Source organism: Anoplophora glabripennis, unplaced genomic scaffold (assembly GCF_000390285.2).
Source record: "Anoplophora glabripennis isolate ALB-LARVAE unplaced genomic scaffold, Agla_2.0 scaffold316, whole genome shotgun sequence".
In the NCBI taxonomy this organism is placed as follows: Eukaryota; Metazoa; Arthropoda; class Insecta; order Coleoptera; family Cerambycidae; genus Anoplophora; species Anoplophora glabripennis.
Window position 1 is genome coordinate 587,021 of NW_019416446.1, and position 23,157 is coordinate 610,177.

The 23,157-nt window shown below is 34.7% G+C and overlaps 1 protein-coding gene across 1 annotated transcript; it reads right to left on the reverse strand.

Moving 5' to 3' along the window:
* Nucleotides 1-2,819: 2,819 nt before the first annotated feature.
* On the reverse strand, nt 2,820-21,436 carry LOC108908582 (chloride channel protein 2; the record flags this gene model as incomplete). Its single annotated transcript, XM_018712656.2, is given in 14 exon segments — nt 2,820-3,479; nt 3,742-3,871; nt 3,927-4,105; nt 4,160-4,312; nt 4,363-4,586; nt 4,648-4,917; nt 4,979-5,102; nt 6,075-6,309; nt 6,373-6,474; nt 10,407-10,617; nt 13,303-13,593; nt 13,990-14,118; nt 21,044-21,187; nt 21,316-21,436. Coding segments are annotated over 14 exon segments (2,700 nt in total), but the record flags the coding sequence as incomplete, so codon positions are not given.
* Nucleotides 21,437-23,157: the final 1,721 nt, after the last annotated feature.

Genomic DNA, 23,157 nt, shown 5'->3' on the forward strand with positions numbered 1-23,157 from the left:
ATGAATCATTTTGCCTATGTCTTTTTGTAATGTAATACTATATTCAGCTGAAAATTAAGTTATAGGTATTAGGAATGAAACACAAGTTAACAACAACAATTTTATTCGAATTTACTTACATATGTATCACATATCTGAAGAGTGTAATAACCAACATGTTAGCTGACTTAAATTGGACTGCAGATAAAAGTTTTGTACTCCGATTAATTTGGCAACATTGGAAAACCAAGTTTTTACCATTTTTAAAGCAATTACAAACTTCCTTACATTTTTGGCCTTACATACATAGCTATCACATAATTTACGAAAAAATTAAAATCCTGTTTGTGTTTTTAAAAACGTTCCTTTACACTTACAAATATTTTCTTTAAAAATTAGTTTTATGAACTACACTTTCATTATAACATCGAGTTTATCGGCGACGTTGAATAATAATAAAAATAAATATCTAATATGTACATATCTAACGTTAATTTTTTTTATTAAAATCTAGTCACACTCTAAGGGTATATTGCACGCTGTACTGAGCTTGATTTCAATTAGGTCCTTTCATTTCGTATTATTTAAAACGTAGATAAAAGCAAACTTCTTAAACAACCTTTTTTCAACTGTAAAAAATGACAGTATTACGAAGCGATTCTTTTAGCGATCAACTGTTGGAATAAAGTACAAATGCAAGCAAATAAAGAGCTAGGCTATGGCACAAAAGTATATCACAAAGTAGTTATTGTCTGGAACAATATTTCAAGTAGGTACTTCTTTGTATAAATGCAGTGTTTTAGTGTTTTTTTCCGTGAGTTGGAAAGAGGCAAACATTTTGTATTTCTCGTTCTATGAAAAAGGTCCTTGTTAAAAATTTCCGCTTTTGTTCAAATGAAGGAAAAATACAACAGAAATGTAGAAAATACATTTACTAAAATAAGAAATAAAAAAGTTTTCCCTCTTTGTAACTATATTCGTGAGCACACACGGTATAATAGAAAAAGAAATTAGTACGAGTGGTATTGCTACAGTCTTCATAAATGTTTACAGGCTATTAATGCAACTCATGAAAAATTGTTCCAAACTTCCGATACAATGACTTGTTAAATCTAGATACAAAATTAAATTAAAAAGCATCTATTTCTAAAAGTAAGGTGTCATATGTACACAAAATATTTTCCTTCGGCCAGTACAACACGTCATGTGATATATAAAAAAATATATACATAAAAAATTGCAAATAATCGATGACTGCTTTGTTTCTCCGAAAAAAACATGGTAGAAATTATTTAGGCCAGGAAAATAAGCTGGGAAATTACCATTTCGCGACTTTTTGTTTCGGCAAGCTGAATTTATCACTATAGATGCTAAATATTATGTACCTACAATAACATATTAGTTTCCACAGTCATAAAAATGGGGGGAAGATTGTTTACAGGCTGGTTAATTGTATAATTTTTACGTTAATTCATGTTTTTTGCTTATAACTTTTTTCCGTTCATTTCCACGAGAAAACAGTAAAGTACTTTTTTTCGTTTTCAAAAGACCTTATCACTGTCTAATAACTCACACGAAATCTGGAATCGGTAAGTTGAATAGTTTATAAGTTATGGCCTTATAAGCAAATTAACTAATTATTAGTCTGGACGATCCCGAGGATCTTCCACAATCGCACTGATTTTTTTCAAGGTAGATTTCATAATAATACGTTGAAATCTATCAGTTTTCTTTTACTTCAAGTTTGCAACCTGGATTTTTTTTTAATTTTTTAGCCTTAGTTGCAAAATGAAATATAGGACACACGAGCGTGATATAGTTATATATTATTATATATTCGGAAAGCTCATGAAAAGAGCTTTAAGTTAAAAAAAAAATCGTCAAGATTCGTTGAAAAACAACGGAGTTACAGACTGTCAAAGTTGACGGCCGATTGTTAAACAAATTAGGTTGGTAGCGGAAAAAAAAATACTGTCATAACCGGCAACCCGAGTACTTTCCCAGGTAAAAATATTTTATTTGTGGAAGTATGTTAAGTGCATAAGAAATATTGTCAAAAGTCAGTGGGTTTCTTGATTTTCGTCGAGCCGTGGCGCGGCGGAAGGGTAGGGGAAGCGAACGACAGCGAGTCCGAAGAAAATGACGATAATATTCATAGTCCTGCCGTTAAAAAAGCGAAATTCCCTTGAAAATAATACATTTGACAGTCTGTAACTCCGTTGTTTTTCAACGAATCTTGACGATTTTTTTTTTTAACTTAAAGCTCTTTTCATAAACTTTCCGATGTAATAATATATAGTATATTTCATTTTGCAACTAAGGCTAAAAAATAAAAAAAATTCCAGGTTGCAAATTTGAAATTAAAAACAAATTATAGACTTCAATGTATTATTATGAAATCTGCCAGGAAAAAAATCAGTGCGATTGTGGAAGATGCTGGGGATCGTCCAGACTAATAATTAGTTAATTTGTTTATAAGGCCATAAATTGTAAACTATTCAACTTACCGATTCCAGATTTTGTGTGAGTTATTAGACAGTGATAAGGAATGAGAGGATGCGATGCCAAAACGTTCTGGTAATAATAACGCATTTTATAAATGTTTAATTCAAGTCATAAATAAAATTCTTCTGTTTATAACTTTTGATCTAATCAGTATTTTTTGACGCTCGAGGGCTAGTTTTGTAGGACTTTTGAAGACGAAAAAAAAGTACCTTACTGTATTCTCGTGGAAATGAACGGAAAAAAGTTATAAGCGAAAAACTTGAATTTACCTAAAAATTATACAATTAACCATCCTGTAAACAATCTATCTCCCATTTTTATGACTGTAGAAACTAATATGTTATTGTACATCATATTTAACATCTATAGTGATAAATTCAGCTTGCCGAAACAAAAAGTCGCGCCCAACTCCATATTTCCTGGACTATATTACCGCACACCCAGAAGTACGCTTTCGGTGGGGTATATCTCGAATCACAGCCACTGCAACTTCATTAAAATGTTACCTAACCTAGAAATTAAAAATGGAAGCTGCCCAACGTAACACAACCAGGACAGCGCCCTCCCGATCAGTATTCAACAGGAATGCAATATACCCTCGCCGAAAATCATACTTCCGAGTCCTTCCGCATCAGCGTCGTGCTGGCATCGGGTTCTTTCTCTACCGGGACATCTTTAACGTCATCTACACTAACCGTCGCCTCAAGGTTATCATCCGGGTGGAGGGGAAGGGCGCCGCTGTTGACATCCTCGATGGCCTTTCGGAGTTCCTTCAACCCCACCACCCCCACCAGTTTTCCGATGGCGGTCACATACGCGTGGTTCACCCCCACCATCGAGAAAATCGAGTGGACTTTGAGGAGGGAAGTCCGCTCCACCAGCTGGAATGGCGCTGGGTCTATGTGGCAGGAGGAGAAGTCTACCGGATGGGCCATCTGTTCCTCCTCCCATTTCTTTTGGTCTTCGGTGCTCATGTCGCAGATCCGTTCTTTCGGCTGAAAAGAGATGAGTTAAAATCAATAACTTTGTGTCCAGTGCGATAAGTGCTCCCTCTGGATCCCCGCAGGGTTCTCACTGTGGACCGATTTTATTTAACTTATTCATTAATGATATCAGTCATGTCTTTAAACATTCTAAATATCTTTTGTTCTTCTAACAAACTTAAAATAATTAAGACAATATTATGATTGTGATTTGTTGCAGACAGTTTTTTTACTATATTATCCTTTTTATCTCTAAATCGTTATTAACACTTACCAGTTGCACCTTCTTCAAAGAAGTGGGGCTCATGGGGATAATTTCGATTTTGCTGTTCAACGAATCACTCCCAGGACTATCCAGTGACTGGCTGGCTCCGTGATCTACATCCTGGAGATTGGCCGATTTTCTGAACAAAACGTCAAGATAAACAAAGCGATTTCCAGTAAACCCTTCAAATTTACCTGAATATGGCGTCGAATGCTAACCGAATCCTGCTTTCCGCCCCCGTCACAGTTTGGTAAGGGGTGGATGCTGGACTAGTAGACAGGAATGGTGAAAATCCCTTGAGGGTGAAGGAATTGGTTTTCTTAAGGATGGATTTTTTTGGTTGGGTCCCAAACACTGGGTTGTACATCGGCTTCTAGAATTGAAACCAAGTTATAAATGACATTGTACAATTGTTGTTTTTACTAACATTATCCAACTGATTCTCTGACATCTGTCTCTGCAGCATATCGGGGGCTGGCACCACTTGGAATCTCGACGGCCTCCTCTTTCTCTCTTCAGCAGCTTTAAGTTCCTCTTCCCTAGCTTTTTCCTCCGCCTCTTTCCTTCGGATTGCCGCTACCTAAAGGCAAAAGCTTAATCTGTTACCTCAGGATATATTTGGTGCCATACCTGCAACCTTCGTTCCCTTCCAATCTGCTTCTCTATCAGCTGAATGAGGTGCAGTCTTTGGATCGAGCCTAGCAGCACCATGCTTTCCGGCCTGTCCACCAGAGGGAAGCTTTGCAGACGTCTGTTTTCCTTTAAAAGCGTCTTCAGCTGTTCGTAAGACATACCGTGTGAAATGTACTTCACATCTCTCACCATGAAATCTTCTACGTAAATGTCGTACATTCCTGAAACAAATAGCGGAATCAGTAAAGGAAATAGCGTTGCTGATACCAGAATAGCCCTTACCGCTACTGCTCGGCAGCAAATCTGGAAGGTATGGCAGTTTCTTGATCAGTATGATGCTGTCGTAGATGCTGGGGGCTAGCAGACTGCCTATGGCGTTAGCGATCAAAACTGAGATCATGATGGGTATTATATGGGTAATCTGTCCCGTCATTTCAAATACTATCACAGACACGGAGATGGTGTGGGTGACAGAACCACTGAAGGCTGCAGCTCCCACCGTTGCGTATCCCCCGGGGATGATCTGTGCCAACCTTCCACCATAACTCATTCCTAAAATAGACAAAAGATGCCTTGATCCAATAGTTTCAATTACACAAGAATTAAAAATTACCATTTGGGAACCAGAGATGCATCAGTTCGCCGACAATCCGACCGAGAGACGCCCCAATTTTGAAAACTGGTATGAAGATTCCGCTGGGCACGGGCAGTGTTGAGCAGACGATGGAAGCGGCAAACTGAAACATTACAAAGCGCATAAGTATATACAGTCGAAAATTATAATAAACCGTCCCTTCCCCCGTGCAATTTTCGGATATTTGGATCAACTACTGTATACGCCAGTTCCAAAATAGCAGGCAGTGAGTAATTCTCGATATGTAGACCGTACGACGGGTAAGGAGTGCGCAATTCCATGGGCGTATCAATTTAGAAGGTTCCAAAATTACTAAATATGTGGATTTTGGTGAATACTAAATTTACACTCACCATATCAAATATCCAACAAGTAGGTAGGTTTTAAAAGTACCAACAGCACTGAGAAATGAGTTACACCACCGATATGACACTAGAAACTATCGTTATAAGCGTTAGTAACTGCTGTCGCCTATGGTAAGGCCTATTATCTATGGCAATAACTGCACCATGTTCGATGTGAGGCAAAATAAATGCAAACAATTTTTCCAGTTTATAAAAAAACGTGATCCTTTTCTCTGGCCTGCTGTTAACATTTAAACCTTGTCAAACTTCAGACACCGTATGTGATTTATTTATCGTGGCACTTTTTTTCTCTTTGCTACGCAATTTCGTTATTTCGTTTTAAGTAATGAAAATTCCCTGTATAGCACACAGCAAAACTTTTAGTCGCAATCTAAGCAAGTCCTTCGAGTTAAATATGTTAAATTTGATCGTTTACGACTATCCTGATTACCGGATTGGTAATCTGGACATGTGATTCCATTTTTAACAACACTTACTGGAATCACGAAATGTGTTTGTACGCTTATGACAAGCATTGGCATGCCCATGCCTCATCTAGGAACATATTATGGGAACACTATGCGAAATGAAGAGCACATTACAGTTTCCATGACGAAGATACACAAAATTATGTTAACTAGAAAAAATTGTGGTCTCATTTATTTGTGAGTGGACAAATTTTTTTAATATGCTTTTAGAATTCGGTTTTTGATTTTGCTTAAAGAACTCACAGTGAAAATTGAGTACAAGGCCAAATTGGTGATGACGTCGGTCCACTCGGTCTTCCAGTGCGCTAGGATCTCCTCTTCCTCGACGGTGATGTTGTCGCTCGTCCAGGCGAAGTTGCTGAATAGCGTCTTGACCTGGTCGTGACCGCTGAGGTCGCCGGCCACAAACTGGCCGAAGCCAGGGGGGAAAGTACAAGTGGAGACCAGTAGCGTCACTATGCCGGGGTACAGAAAACGGCTGGAAAATCAAGTCTATTTAATACGATTTACATAGCTGAGGGGTGGCAGTTGGGGAACTCACTTTTTCTTCAGGAAGTTGTTGAGGGTCTTGCTGTTCCTCATGAAGATGACGTAGTGTCTGTGCACCCAGACGAAGAACGCCCCGCCTACGCCGCTGAACGCTCTGAAAAGGAAATCGCGTTTTTTAATTTTTTTTTACTTTAAAATTAGTTATTTTATGTTGTAGACGATATTTTACAAGAATACTTTATTGCCACAAATTGTTTGTATATTTTAAAAACATTTAAAATTATTTAAAAAACCAGTGGCATACGATTTTTTCAATTTTTTCAAAAAAAGGTAATCTACTCCCTCAATAACTACGCCACTGGAGTGTATTTTGGAATAAGTTATCCATGAAAAAATAGTCACTACTGAAAAAATGACATCCCCCAAATTTTATCACTCAATCTTTTATGCCAGTGAAGTTACAGGAAAAATATTATAAATATTTGAAACTTTTAACACCCTGTATCTCCGTAGGGAAGCGTCCTGTCATAAATTTAAATTTTTATAGGGCAAAATTTGATTATTTTCATCGGTAGAATACGCCAATAAAATTTGGCAAAACTTATCATTAACACTCTGTATAAAAAAGCTATCTTGGGAACAAAGAGGCGAATATATTTATATTTTTTTAAAATTAACGTAAAAATAAGATCTATTTAATGCAAAAAGAGCCAATTCCCGAGCAGCTTTTGCCTGACCCTAGGATAATTGTTGATGTCAGCCTTCTGTTTGGAAACCTTCTGCCGTACTCGCGTTCTGCCGCGCAGCATTACCATCGCAAAAGCCATAAACAAATTATCATATCATAATTGTTCTACATAATGTGTATTACTGATTACGTATTAAATTATTATTATTATTATTTGTTTAAATTACTATGAAATTGACCAAAGTGGGATTAATTCAAGAGCGATTTTCTCAGAAACCGTTAAAGATAACGATTTGAAACAAGAGTACCTTTTTAACGTAAAATAGTTCGGGAAAACGGAATTTGCTGTCCAATTTGTTAAAAAGTCAAAGATGAAAAAGTTACACACGCAAAGTACCAAGGGCCCCCCCGTACCCACCCCAATGGACAAGGTCCATTGGGGTGGGTAGAAAAAATGATTTCCATTCCTCCCTCTTCAATGGGTCCTTGTGCCCTTAGGAAGCATTTCCGGACCCATGTTCATATGAACTTTTTTACTTAGTTTTGATCATAGAATCGGCCTGTTCAGGGTTGGCAGCTAATTATGAGACACCCTGTATATTTAAAAAAGAACAGCGAACAGATTGGTTTTCAACTGAAATTAAATAATTGAAGTATATTATTTGATGTATATTTTTTATTTGTGTGCTTTTCTTTATTGAGATTTTTTTGCAAATATGGTTTTGTAAAATAACCCTTAATTATCTTTTTATGATGAAAATGAAAAAAAATTAAAATACTCCGACAGAGAAAAAACTGTGCCTCAAATAAGCAACTTTAGACAATATCTGTGTTCTGGAAAGTATGATTGAAATGTATTTCTTGCATACTTTGAGGAAAAATCAAAAATATTAAACTCATCAGCGCTTTTCAACTCTATTCAATAGTCAAAGCAAGGCTAATCACGGATTTGATGAACTGTGGAGAGAATGTAGAGGTGGCATGATGTAAAACTAGAACTCACGTTACGTGACTTAAGGCATTTATAAATACAGGGTGATTCACAAATTGTGACCAAAAATGAAACCTCGTATTCTTTGGTGAGTTTTAAGGGGAGTCTTTCCTATAAAGTTTTTATCTAGGACGCTTCGTTAAAAAGATACACGGTGTTAAAATTCAAAAAATATTTTAAATTTTTTTTAATTAAATTAATTTATAGTATAGTAAGTGAAATAATTTAAAATTGGGCACATATATTTATGTAAACATTCTTCAAAATCCGATGGCTTTTCCTAAAATTTACATGCTCCAGTGGCGGAGATACAGGGTACCGGTGGCATATTTTTCTAAATAAAATAGTACGCCACTGCTTTACTGTAACAACTATGATATTTTCGGATTCGTCTTTCAATTTTCTATCTTGTTTTTCGAACAAAACCTGATTTTCGAGTAAAACTTAAAAAACCAACTGATAAGTACAAGCAAGCTTCTTGTACCCAAGATTTTGACTCGCAATTATACAGGGTGTTATAACTGCCTTATTTTTAACAGACGATAGATTACATTAAAATAAACAAAAAAAACCTTATATGACATGGGTCCTAAACAATTTTCGAGAAAAAAAATCTCCAACTTGATTAATTAAGGAATACTGACATAAGTGCGTGCACAGAATACCATAAGAAAACAATGTTTTATCACTTTTTGAACTTCTTTATGCTTAATTCTAAAAAATAACACAGGCCGACAAAATTTAAAAAAAAAAATTCCAGAAATCAGACACTATGCTTCCGAAGGCATTTGGCGCGCTGAATCCGAATCTGACCTCAGAATTGATCCATCGCCCTAGGTTTCCGAGATATTCTAACCTAAAAGTGTAAAAACACGTACTTTTGCTATATTCAAGGTTATGTAACTTGGCGAAAAAAATTTTTTTCTCAAAACTGAAAACATCATTGGAAACGACTATCTTTCCCCTTCAAAACGCATTTTTTTATTTGGAAAAAGCTCTATTTTTCGCGGAGATATCGTCAATTTAAGATGACCAGTATGGCTATATTATTACATCATGGCTAACCCCATAACACTGAGCGCTGCTAGCCCTAATTGTTAGGAACGTTAACCCCAAGCCCTATAACCCCACAACACTAAACGGAGCAAGCCCTCATCGTCAGGAAGGTTAACTTCAAGCCCTATAACCCAATAACACTAAGCGCTGCGAGCCCTAATCGTCAGGAAGGTTAACCCCAAGCCCTATATGTCTGGAAGGTTAATCCCAAGCCCTATTGGGTTATTGGGTTATTTGGGTTATTGGGGTTAACCTTCCTGACATATAAGGCTCGTAGCGCTTAGTGATATTGTGTTATAGGTCGAGCCATGGTAATAAGGTAGCTATACTGATCATCTTTAATCGACGATATCTCCGCGAAAAATAAAGCATTTTACAAGAGAAAAAAAATTTTTCGCCAAGTTACATAACCTTGAAAATAGCAAAAATACGTGTTTTTTGCACTTTTAGGTGAGAATATCTCGGAAACCTAGGGTGATGGATCAATTCTGAGGCCAGATTCGGATTCAGCGCGCCAAATGCCTTCGGAAACGTATTGCCTGATCTCTGGATTTTTTCCTTGTTGGCCTGTGTAATTAGCATTGTAATAAATTTAAAATTCGATAAAATTCATATCGAGCAATGTGACAACGGCGCGGCGGATAACACGAGCTACTAGATGTCCAGCAATACGCAATTCAGTTGGTATTGGAACTGGAATTGGACCGTGTTGAAGTGTTTTTGCGTACCACTACTTCCTTTTCTTGACGTGTTTTCCAGCGAATGCGCGAAAATTGGATTCGAAGGCGTCGTGTGTGCATCGAAAATGGTGGTGGTCATTTTGAGCATAGGTTGTAGTTTGTTTTATACGTGCGTTTAAAAATTACTGAATTTTGCGTTTTGGTAAGTACCTAAATTATTTTTAATACGTATGATTATTTGGATGACGTGAATCTTTGGGTACTTTAATTACATATTTTTCAAATATGTAATTTGATTAAAAGTTAAGTTCCTGTTTTAAGAGATTCATAATTACTAAAATTCGAGTTAAAATTTAAGCACAACACTATCTTCGTACTACAAAATCAATACATTTTATTTTATTTATTTAAAAACTGGAAAACAATTGTCTTGAAATGTACTAATTGTTTCACAATAATAGTTGTTTACATTTTTTCCGTAGGACAAGTCTGCCGCGTGCAGACGTGGTATGCACCAGCTATGTAGCGTTAGGTTAAGCGCTGTTGTCACGTTGTGATGAAACTCCCCAATATTAATACTCGCTGTATTTTGAAAACTGTTAATCTTACTCCTCCGGTAATATACAACTTTTTTGTTCATTTATGATATATTCCGTACTTTAAATACTTACCCTAATAAGGCAAATACGAACAGTTCTTGCGGATCGAAGGGAAAATCCATGTAAAAGTTGGTTTTGAACATGGCTGTGACCGTCTCCGCGTTCTGGAACCACACGGCTAAAAGACGAAACGTCGTGGCACCGCACACAGCTGCGAAGAAGCCCCGCCAGTAATTCCTAACGGCGAAGTAAACCGTAGTTACTTCTATACTGAACAGTACACCTAAAAACCAAACAAATTAGTACCTCAACACTTTTCATATACAGGGTGTTACCTTCTTAAACGAATTTTATCGCTGATCAATTCTAAACGAAAAGTTGTTCTTGCAAAATTGTCATAAAATAAAAGGGTTCTGTGTAAATGGCATGATATATTTTTAATGCGCATATTATGCAAATTTTTATTTGACTCTGGCAAATTTAGTAAGCGATGGACTTGTTTGGTGGTCATTAGTTGTTAGTGTCAGTATCATTATCACATTGTAAGAAATGGATAGGCAGAGGAGGTCCTGTATCATAACCTCAACGGTCACTCGACATTAACCCCCTTGATTATTTCGCCTGAGGTCATACGGAACAGTACGTCATCTTTACTTACTGTTTTTTAGATATCACGAGAAAAAGTTAAAAAAAAATAATTTCGACACCGTGTATCTCGGTTAAGAAGCTCTTTATGAGCTATATTCATATGAATTTTGTTTGTTCGAAATGAAGCCCTCTATCAACACTTAAAGTTAGTACGTTTGAAAAGGAACACCCTATATATTTTATGTTGGTATTCATTCACGATACGGAAAGGTAAAGTGTGAGTGAAATTTGTAATCCCCTCGTACAACTTAATAGAGCAACGCACTTGGCTATTCCTGGCGAGAGCTCTATATTTAGCAGCACTTAGAAATCATCAGATTACGCTTTGTGCTGTGATTTTTTATTGTGTCTCTTTTATACTATGGCATGAGTCCAACACACAGGTCTGCAAATATTCATAACAGAAAGGAAGGCCCAGATATATCTGGGGTTTTACAATATCCAGAAGCTTCTAAATCGTGTTGAGATTGATATATTTGATTGATGTATGATCTATTACGGATATGCAAGTTCAAAGAGAAAAAAAAAACATAATTATTCTCATGGATAAATAATAAATAAAAATTTCTGTTACTAATGGGGAAAATATATCTAGAACCGCTAAATTCTCAAGATACAGGATGTCCAAAATTAATGAAAAACACGATTTCTTTCAAGTAACAAAAAATTAATACGAAAATAATTTTTTGTTTCACTGAATTATTATTTATTTTTAAAATGTACTTTTAGCAATAATTATCTAGACATGATGTGACGTTTTGGCATTTTTGTGCCCTATCGTAATAGTTACGTGTAGTTACAAAGATCTTTGAAGAAAAAAATAATTGTGAGAGAAAATTATTGACTAAACTCCCCAAACGTACAAATAATGCCATTTTTCTCAAGAATGGCTTTCTGTAGACGATTTTCCAAGAGACGCTTTTTTAAAAAAAACGACCTTTTCAATGTTGCTGCCCGTTTTAAAAAAATACGACCACTAAAAGTTTTGACCGCTAAAAGCAAGAGGTAACCGGAGAAAACTATCACCCAGTATATCGATTTGACTAAAGTTTTAAGAAATAATACGCCATAACAGTCCAAATATATGTGCCAAATTTTAACGCGATCGGCAAAAGGGTTATGAAGTTATTAATTAAATTAGTTTTATTTTTGACAACTTTGAAGGCCTGTAACTCAAAAACCAAAAAAAAATTATTTACTTTTTTTTTCGTAGATCGTTTTTATTTATCGTCCTGAATATGCAGCCAAACGTTGACGGTGGAATTTGCGGACACCCAGTATAAAAATAAAAACGCATTCTAGTTTCAATGAAATCATTTCATTTGTTTTCTTGAGAAGAATACGATTATTTAAATTTACTTTCATACTTTGTATTTCGAAAATTAAGCCTCTCCGCATGCCTGCTAGTCATTTAAGTTGCACCCTATACATTATAACTAAGGTCCGAGAGTAAATCGTACATTCCAGGGTCGTACGTCGTTTTTATGCGACATTGTAAAACGTAGATTGGCTGGCAAAGGCATAATTTTGAATACAAAAAAAAAAACAATTAAAATATTTTTTCGCTGTTCATACAGGGTGTCTCATAATTAGTGTCCAATAATTTACCACTTGATTCTATTGCCAAAAATAAGAATTCATTTTGTCATATAAACATTGGTCGAGAAATGCTAATGCTAAGGCTCTCCTAAACCGGGCCTCAAAATATTCATTTTTTCTTTAAATATTTCCGAAATGGGTTGAAGGGAAATTTTAAATTTTGATATCGTGAACGCTCATTAAAAGTCGAAATACATCATAAAATTTTTCAAAAATTTTTATCAGGGGCGTTTTAATTGGGCGGGTCGTCAGTTAAAAATTGCCCCAATTTTTTTGCTGGTCAAAATTTTCAAATTCAGAGGCCATCATATGATAGACTTTCATTTCCTGTACAAAAAAGGTACTCTTTATTTTGATAAAATGCTCAACTTCCAAGAAAGATTTAAGTGCTTAGAAAAGCACACTTTGGAAAGTGTAACATATTTAATATTTAAACCGATTTTTCTCGAAAACTTTTTCGATATAAAACAACATTACCATTTTTATAGAAAACTCAGATCTATCAAATTTTACTGTTCAAATTTGAAAATAACGTAAAAAATTTTTATGGCAAATTTTACCCGAGCCCCCCTCCCTGCTTGGGACGCTCATAACATACTTTTCTAAGAAGAAGAAGCGGGGAATCCTGTATCAACCTCTGTTACTTCTCAGCGATAACAACTCAACCTTATTTTGCGATTTAATTTCGAAGCACCAAGTGCATTTTTTTGATTCTACTGACCTCCAATGGGTGCAGCGAAGCAGCTGCCCACCCCTACGGCACAGGCAGCGGCCAGCATCTCCGTGGTTCGGCTCTCGTTCTCGTAGATGCCCTGGAACCCAGTGACCAGCTTGCTGAGGAGCGTAGCCGAGATGCTGGCTATGTGGACGAAAGGCCCCTCCTTGCCCAGCGGCAAGCCGCTGCCCAACGTGGCCGTGAGTCCGATGACCTTCGCCACTAACGTCCGGAATGTTAAGTACTCCTTCAGGGCTACCCCCCGGAGGATGGTCTTCATCTCCGGAATGCCCGAACCTGGAGAATAGAAGAGATTTTTAATAAATTAAATACATAAGCTCAAAAAAAACACAAACCCCCACAAAAACTTTTCAATTCTAATGGGACGTCACCGTAAAACAACCTCAATATCGATCACCCTGTATAGTTCATCATGAAACACCGGTATAGATTATTTTTATCTTACAGTATTAACTTTGTTACGAAGTTATTCCTTCAAAATATTTGACATCAAACAGAGCTTTATAACTTTATTTGATTAGAATTAATTTCAGTTTCTTCAAAATATTTAAAATGTAAAAGAAAATCACTAAAACAATAAAGATAACGTTTGTTTTCATTACAGTATTTCTTTGTGTCTTGACTACTACTTTTAGTCCACGAAATATTTCTTTGGCCTCCTGAGAAACTCACCAATGGACTGTGGGGCGACCAATTGGACAAAACCGGCGCTGAAAAGTATCAGGCAGACCGGAAGCGAGATCCAAGCTGCATACTGTGCCGCCGTATTGTGGGTTAGGTCTTTGTACAGCCACAATCTCGCTGAAAAATAAAAAAAAAATAAATAAAATCGTAAATATGTACGGTACTTTTTGGACGATCCTCGTATAAGGCGCGATGTGGAATATTTGATTAAAAATTACGTGCTTCCGCATTAGCTGTCAACAGAAAATATCTCAAGGCACTGGTCTGGTATAAATATAATAGATATTTCTGTAACGGTGTCGCATATGCTTTGTATAAAATACCTAAACCTGTACAATTTTTTTTGTAACGATGAAAATCGGGATATAGAAGAATAGAAAGAAATGCTTTTTACAGTTACTTAACTTCGGGTAGGGGTGGTTTTTTATCAAAATAATACGTTAATACAAGTAAAAGTTTCCTCTTCTTCATTTAATTTATTTTTCTGTACAAATTTTCTTTTTCGAATTTTAAACATAATTAATTTATTGATCTAATAATAATAATTGAATCCGCAATGTGTTGAAATAAATTATAACATATACAGTAGGGTGGCCAAAAAAAACCGATTATTTTTTTTCGTGTCTTGTGAAAATATATTAGTTTATCATGTTATAAGAACTCCCTCATAAAATCAGCTCAAAAAAAATTTTTTTAGAGGTCGCTAAAGATTTTAAAAAATTTCCAAAATCGTTTTTCTCGTTATTTTATCAGTTTCTAGGTTGAAAAAAATCGCGATTCTGAAAATTTCAAATCGATATTTTAATTTTCAAAGTAGTGTACCTACCTGTTTTCGAGCGACCTCTGAAAAATAAATATCAACGAACTAATAATTTTTTTTATTGAATTTGATGAACAAAAGAATAGAAATAAATCACGAGACACTTAAAAAATTTTTCGAGGCAAAATTTACTACCGCACTGTATCAAATATTTATAATTTTTTATTTTTTTGAAATTTAAGTGTCTCGGGATTTATTTCTATTCTTTTGTTCATCAAATTCAACAAAAAAATTATTAGTTCGTCGATATTTATTTTTCAGAGGTCGCTCGAAAACATAGGTACACTATGAAAATTAAAATAATTGTGAGTGACTTAGAAATTAAAATATCGATTTGAAATTTTCAGAATCGAGATTTTTTTCAACCTAGAAAATGATAAAATAACGAAAAAAAAAAATAAATTTTTGACGATTTTGGAAATTTTTAAAAATCTTGAGCGACCTCTAAAAAAATTTTTCTTGAGCTGATTTTTTGAGGGGGCTCTTAAAACATGTTAAACTAACATATTTTCACAAGACACGAAAAAAATACAAGATAAGTATGGACAACCTTATCTCAGTCGAAAGGGCATTCAATTTTGCATTCACCCATGACAATTAATATGGGTCATTCCATTTGAAAAGAAAAAGTTCTCGTAAAACTAACTCGTAAAATTATTAAATGTAGGTCTCGGTATTTCCGAGTCTGAATAACGTACACGTTTTGCTCACAGATGACAAGATAGAGAAATTTATGCTGAAACGAACTGTGAAAACTGCAAGTTTCTAACTCGTACGGTTTAGACGCTATTTAGCCTCATTTAGAGAGCTGAAATTGTGATTTTTTTCAAAAACAACTGATTATCTCGAAAACGATAAGTTTTAAACACCATGTACATTTAAAAAACTCTACCTATTATTAACCAAGGAATTCAAAATTGCAATAATATACAGGAAGTTTAATTTAAAATAACAAAGTTATGTAGCGTCCACGCGAAGTGTAACACACTGTAAAGCTAAAAATATTCTCTTTACATGGCCCACATGATGCCAGACAACTTTTCTTAAAACCATTTTTTTATTTTTACAGTTGCAGAGTTAAGAAGAATCCCTAGTAGATGGAACACCCTGTATGTACGTACATACGAGTGTCCCAAAAATACCTGGATGTCCCGACAAATTTTTAGGATAGAATTCTATCTAAAAAAGCTTCAAACGAAAGCTGTAGAATAACAAGAAACCAATATGCTGGCCTTAAGTTTCAAGGTTAAACCTAGGTCAACCAGAAAATATTAAATGAAGGACTTGCCACAAATAGACAAAGCTCTAAATTTTACTTCCGAATAAGGTCACGAAATTTTTCCTTTATGGCCTTGGAGGTCAATTGGAGGTCAAACTCATTTTTCTCTGAATAGCTTAACAAATATGTTTTAAGTAAAATTTGTAAAATTTTATTAAGTGTTAATAATGAATACAAAAAATAGTTGAAAAAGACGGCGAGATTCAACATATTGCTCTTCCATCTAACCGTCTATTGAATTAAATAATTAAAACAATAATAATAATAATCAATGCTAGTTTTGTAATCTATTTATGTAGGTACATGAAAAGAGACAAAAACAATTTTGATGAGATTCATTCCTCATATATACTGGACTTGACCAACTTCCTAAAAGAAATAATATTACTGCAAGATTTAATTGCTCGAGGTATTTTATTATAGATAAGTACAGCATTATAACTAAAAGATCTGTGAAAGAGTGAGGAGATATGCTTTGGCACAACATACAGATCATTGTGACGGGTAAAACGACTGTGGATATCTCTGCCCTTTAGAAGTTTATTATATAAATACTTAGGTGTCTTCGTGTTGTCAATTTTGTATACTAAACAAGCCATTCTTAATTGAAAGCGTTCATCTAAATTAAGCCATTTAGATTGTTTAAATTTTGCGCTAATGTGATCAAATTTGCGCAGACTGTATGAAAATCTAATACATGCGTTTTGTATTTTTTGTAAGCTTTCCTTATCCTTGTTTAGAATGGCAGGCCAATAAACAGTATCACAGTAGGCTAGATTACTCAGTATTAAAGAATCACATAACCTTAATTTGATATCCGACGTTATATAATCCTTATGTATATAGAGTGATCGTAACTTAGCATAGGATTTTTGTATTAAAAAGTTAACATGTTTAGTAAATCTGAGATTCTCATCCATATAGACCCCTAAGTTTTTACAGCAATCAGATGGACTTACGACACTTCCATTTACAGATATTTTGAACCGAGGATCCGAACTAATTAAGTGTTTATGCTTACCAACAACAAGTAGCACAGTTTTCGCACCATTTAAGATCAAGCCATGTGCCTGAGATACCGATACAATACTATTTACATCATCATTAATTTTTTTAACCGAAGAATCCAAAAGTCTTAACGGAAAATGAAAATATAATTGGAAGTCATCCGCATATTGATGAGTATTCACATGTTTAACAATATTAGGAAGATCCGCAGTATAAAGTGAAAAAAGCAAAGGGCCCAGTACACTTCCCTGTGGCACCCCCACGCCTATATTTATCAGAGCGGAAGAGATTCCATTTAAAAAAACTTTTTGGCGCCTTCCAGACAAGTACGAGTGAAAAAAGTTAACAGCACTAGGATCAAGACCGAAATATCTAAGTTTGGCACACAATGTGGCATGATGTACTGTATCAAATGCCTTACTATAGTCAAGCAAAACTAAACAAGCTGTTTCACCAATGTCGCAGGCTCTAAATAGATCATCAGTCACATGTAGTAAGGCAGAACATGTACTATGATTAGCCCGGAAACCGGACTGGGTAGAAGGCAATATGTTGAATTTATCCAAGAAGAGAGTAAGTTGTTCAAAAACTATTTTTTCTAAAATTTTCGAAAAGGTGCAAAGCAGGTTGATCGGACGAAAATGTGTTATATTAGATGGTTCTGAGCATTTAGGTATGGGAAGAACTATAGCATCCTTCCAACATGTTGGAAATGTAGAAGTCATCAAACATTCATTTATAATAAATGTGACATGATCGAGCAAATGAGGCATAACCAAATTCAACATTTTACAGTTAATATCATCTACACCCCTCGCATTTGATTTTATAGATCTAAATATTTCCATCACCTTCTGAGAAGAAACAGCTGTAAAAATTAATTTTTCAGTAATATTAGGGAAAGTTTTGTCCCTGTAGGCATTAGTAATAAAATTTAAATCAATGTTTACCGGTGGTAACTTATTAACAAAAAAATCATTGAACTCATGAGCATTTGCAGGGAAAGAGGTATCAGAAGTAGAGTTATTGTGAACATTAAGAAACTTCAATGTTTTCCAAAAATTCTTTGAATCAGTTAGAAATTTATGATGTAAGTAACTTCTCTTTTCAGCCTTAACTGCTATATTTACAAAATTTCTGATTTCTTTATATTCCTGCCAGTTAGTCTCTGACTTAAACTTTTTATATCTTAAGTAAGCTTTGTCTCTTAAACGCATCATTAATTTAACATTAGTTGTAAGCCAAGGAGCAGGAGGTTTAGTTATTTTTACAGTTTTGAAGGGTGCATGTCTATCAAATAAAAACAAAACATTTTCATTAAAGTAACTAACCATTTCATCAATATTATTTAAATAATAAACGTGATCAAAATTAATTAAATGTAAATCTTCAACAAAATAAGTATAGTCAAAATTAGAAAAATCACGAAAAGTTTTGTATATTGGGGTTTGCTTGTTAACTTTTAAATCTAGTTTGCAACTTACTAAACGATGATCTGAAATACCCTGCATATTTATAACCTCGATATTCGTCATTAAATTTAAATTAGAAGACACAATAATATCAATTAGAGTCCTACTCGTTGCTGTCACACGAGTAGGTGAAGATATATGCTGCTGCAAGCCATATTTATTAAAAAGATTATTTAACGTAATATAATCCAAATTTAGTTTATCCAAAAAATCAACATTAAAATCACCCCCAAATAAAAGCATATCAAATTCAGGCAGCAGATTAGTTATTGCATCCTCCAGCTGTACAATACTATCGGAAAAGTTATAGCGCGGCGGTCTATATAAGGTACCCAAGCAAATCTTTTTACCGCACAATTTAACTGAGATCCACAGTTGTTCAATAGAATCTCCATTTGGAATATTAAGTACTTTAAAGGGAATCGATTTGTCTATAAAAAAGGCAACACCACCTCCTCTTCCCTCACGATCTCTTCTAATAAAATTATAGCCAGCAATTTTAAAATTATCACTTTGCATTCTTGCATCTAACCAAGTTTCAGACAAACCTATAACAGAGTATTTTTCTCTAAGAATTAAATCAGAAAATAGATCAAATCCAGTACGAATTGATTGAATATTAAAATGTGAAAACAAAAAATCATTGCTTTGCATGCAAAGATCACTAATGCCATTATGTGAGCTCCTAAACCAAAATGAGAATTAACGGCAACTACATACTACTACAATTACAAAATATTAATCATTAATAAAATACAATCATACAGTAGAACGTAAATAAAATAGCTCCATTTAAAATAATTGCACAAAATAATCATATTTCAACTACATATACAGTGTAAAAAGTAATTCAAACGCGATTAGGCAGGCAAAAAAAGGACTCTTTAAAAACATAGCTAACATACCATGAAAGCAGACGATAGACCTTAAATTTAATTCTAGTACTACCATGACAATAAAATTAAATAGCCATATCATAAAGCATTTTCTTGCCATCCTTTATGAAATATATCTTGCCGCCTGACGTCCACACCTTGTCTTTCCCATATTTTTCCTTTGCAGATTTCAAAGAAATATATTTTTCCCTAGTAAGATCCTCAAAAATTGAAACATTCATACCTGACGTCTTCAATCTTTTTCTTGCCCCAAAAACATTCGATCGTTTCCAGTTATTCACAAATCTGACCAAAATAGGGCGAGGGTGTTCTTTAATATTTGAACTGATTTTCCCCATACGAAAAGCACAATCTATGTCCGTTACCGAACAGGGTACATGTAATATGTCATTTATGAATGAAGACACATGTTCAGGAACATTTTCATCACTATTCTCCGAAATGCCATAGAACCGAAGCGAGTTACTCTTGGTAAATTGCTCATAGGAATTAAATTTTTTATCCAATTCTGCAATTTTATTACAATTAGATGAAACAGTATCACCAAGGGTGGTAATAGTCTCATTAAGGTAGATAAGCCTTTCACTAATTTCATCTAGCTTCTCTAGCTTACTTAGCTTGTCATTGAACTGCACATCCATTTGATTCAGTTTAGCTTCAATCACTCCTATTTTTGAAGTTAATTTGGAAGCAAAGGTAGAACAAATTTTATTAATCAATTCTTCACTTGCACTATTAACACCTCCAGATTTGTCCACTTTACTACCATCACCTCTCGTTTGCGGCATGACTGCTTGATCAACGTGGTAGACAAATACTTTGCTATATTGCAGTTATGTTGTTTCACTCAGAGTTACGCAGCAGATCGGAAAAAACTGACACTGCAATAAGCAGAGTAGATCCAGAGTAGCACTATATGCACTATACAAGCATTTAAATTAGCGTAATTGTAGTGAAAATGTTCGAAATAGCAGGAGCTCCCGAATAACGACTACTACCCACGTACTAGCATCGATAAATGAATAACAAATTGTATTATTTTTTATATCCATAATTTTTCGTGAAAAAATAGTTTGACCTTCAAATGATTTGCAATGCCATGATATTAAGTTGACCTTATTCTGACCTTGCAACTTGTGGTGGCTAGATCCAAGGTCATCAATCTAATTTGTCGTTCAAAATCCTATAAAGTTTGCTTAGAACATTTTTGTCGGGTTTTGCAGAGAGAGAAATTAGTTTGACCTTCAAATAATCAGCAAGGTCATAGAGAATAAATTTTTTGACGCCATGCTCGGACGTAAAATGTCGCGATCTATCGATTAGTGGTATAAAAGGTAGGGTGTTTCATTCAATAATTTCAAGTTGACCTTGAAGCTTAATCTCAAGGTCAAATTCAAGCATATTGATTTCTTGATATTCTTCAACGTTTATCTGAAGATTTTTTCGGCATGACTCTACCCTCAAAAGGTATATGGAGGTTCTGGCGTGTTTGGGACACCATGTTTATTAAATATAGAGTGGTCAACGTAAGGTTTATGTGGAATTCAACAAACTAAAAACTTCTTACCGCTGTTGCACATGGCTATGCCCTTGTCGGTGATGAAGCTTAAAAATGCCATTATGACACCTAGGAGGGCCAAGAAAACCCAGTCCTCGCCTAATCTAGCGAACGTGTTTCTCCATAGGAACGCTATAGATTTTGCCAATTTACCTGCGGACAGAAATTAACAACAAATTAACATGGTCACTTAAAACTAGCTATTTTGAAAGTCTCACAGTCGTGTGGGGAAGGGGCGGAGCATAATAACTATTATTAGTGAGTGTGTTACTGGTTATTACCCTGATATCCGCTAAGTTCTTTTTTCCTAGCCTTCTCCTCTTTGAGTCTCCTTTTCTCTTGCGCCTTTAGGCCTTCTAGTTTCGCAAATTCTCCCAGTTGCCGGCTATACCGGCCATACATCTGAAAAAAAGGCAAGTTACTAATATTATTCTTATACTTTGTCGGGAATAAAAATATTTTTTTAACACGATGCAAAATGAGTTTATTTTAATTTTTAATTATACGCAAAGTTATTGTCTCCTTTCTTTGTTGCTTTCTTTTTGGTTAAACATCCATCTCCTGTTCCACTTAATAAAATTGGTTCTGTAACGGAAGTTTAAACCCTTAATAATATGGTCGTAATTTTTCAATTACAGCGGCGTTATTCAATGAAACGAGGTGGTGACTCACGTTATCACTATTGTTTTAATGCAACACTTCTCAAAGATGGCAGATTTCTTCGTAGATTTTCCCAAGACGTGGTGATTCATGAAAAATTTACTCTGAATGTTGGTTGATTGTACATAATGGAGTCATTTCTATCGCCAATATGGTCGTTTGAAAATGTGTTTTAGATAGTTTATTTATTTGAAACAAATTTAATCTTTTCATTTTTGTCCCGTATATATGGTCTTGCCAATAGCCATCTTTAAGAGTCATCTCGAATTTACGCTGAATGGACTCCTGATCGTTTGTTGCTCAAGGAATCTATTTTTGCTCAAAAACTATTACATTTGCGGAAAAAAGGGTAGGTCAAATTTGTGTCAAGTAAATCAAGTCGTCCAAAACAGGGGCCAAATTGCCGATAGAAAGAAGTTTCGTAAGAAATCACTTGTAGGGATGATTAAATTGATGAACTTATCCAATAAATATGCTTTCGATAGTGAAAAAAGTATAAGTTATTTTTTTGTAACTTTCTCTACATTTAAAGAAAAAAAAAAACAAAAACTAAATTTTCTGTCCCCGTTTGAAGGACTATAATCTGCAAGGAATAGGCGGATATTTTTTTTTAACATGAACCCCTCCCCCCTTCTTAATTGTCTTTAACTTATTTATTTACTCTATGTTTATTTATAATTACCGATTTTTTGCTACGTGATAGGAAAATATACATCCTACGTTGTTCTCGATTGATTTGTACGCAGAGAGGTCCAATCTACACAACGACACCGAAATCGCTCCGATCGGACCACTGTAGTCAAAGATAAGAGTCCTTTAATATCAAGCGGGTGTTTTTTTAACTTGAAACTTTGAATGTCAGTAATCAAAATTAATAATTCCGAGGGGGAAAATACACTAGTGCTAGTGGGGAGTAACTTTGAAATCTTAAATAGGAACCTCCATTTTTTATTGCAGTTTTGAATTCTACAGCTAAAAGTACGTAGGATTTGTCTGAAACATTTTTTTCGATTTACGATAGATGGGGCTATAATCGACAAAATTCAATTTTTCTGCATTTCTCCTACTATACCGCTTTTTACGTAAATTATCGAAATTCGTCGCCACAAGCGTTTATTCCTTTTGCTAATTTCGAATAACTGGGAAATTTTAAACTGTTGAGATGTAAAGTTATTTCTTTCTTTTTACGTTTATTTTGTGTTTTTTAGTTACAAAAAACACGAAGAAAGAAATAACACAAACGTTAAATTTAATGTAAACATAATAATAGTTATTTATTGTATAAGTGTTTTAAGTAGAATTTAATCACGCAAGAATGTTTAAAAGTTCGAGTGTTTAATATTCTTAAGTGGATAAAAGGCAATTATAACATGAATGCAATACAACGTTTTATCTATAATCACATCACAATCATATTTGTGGAGTCGGCTTGATATTTTTTACTAGTAATCAATGAAACATAA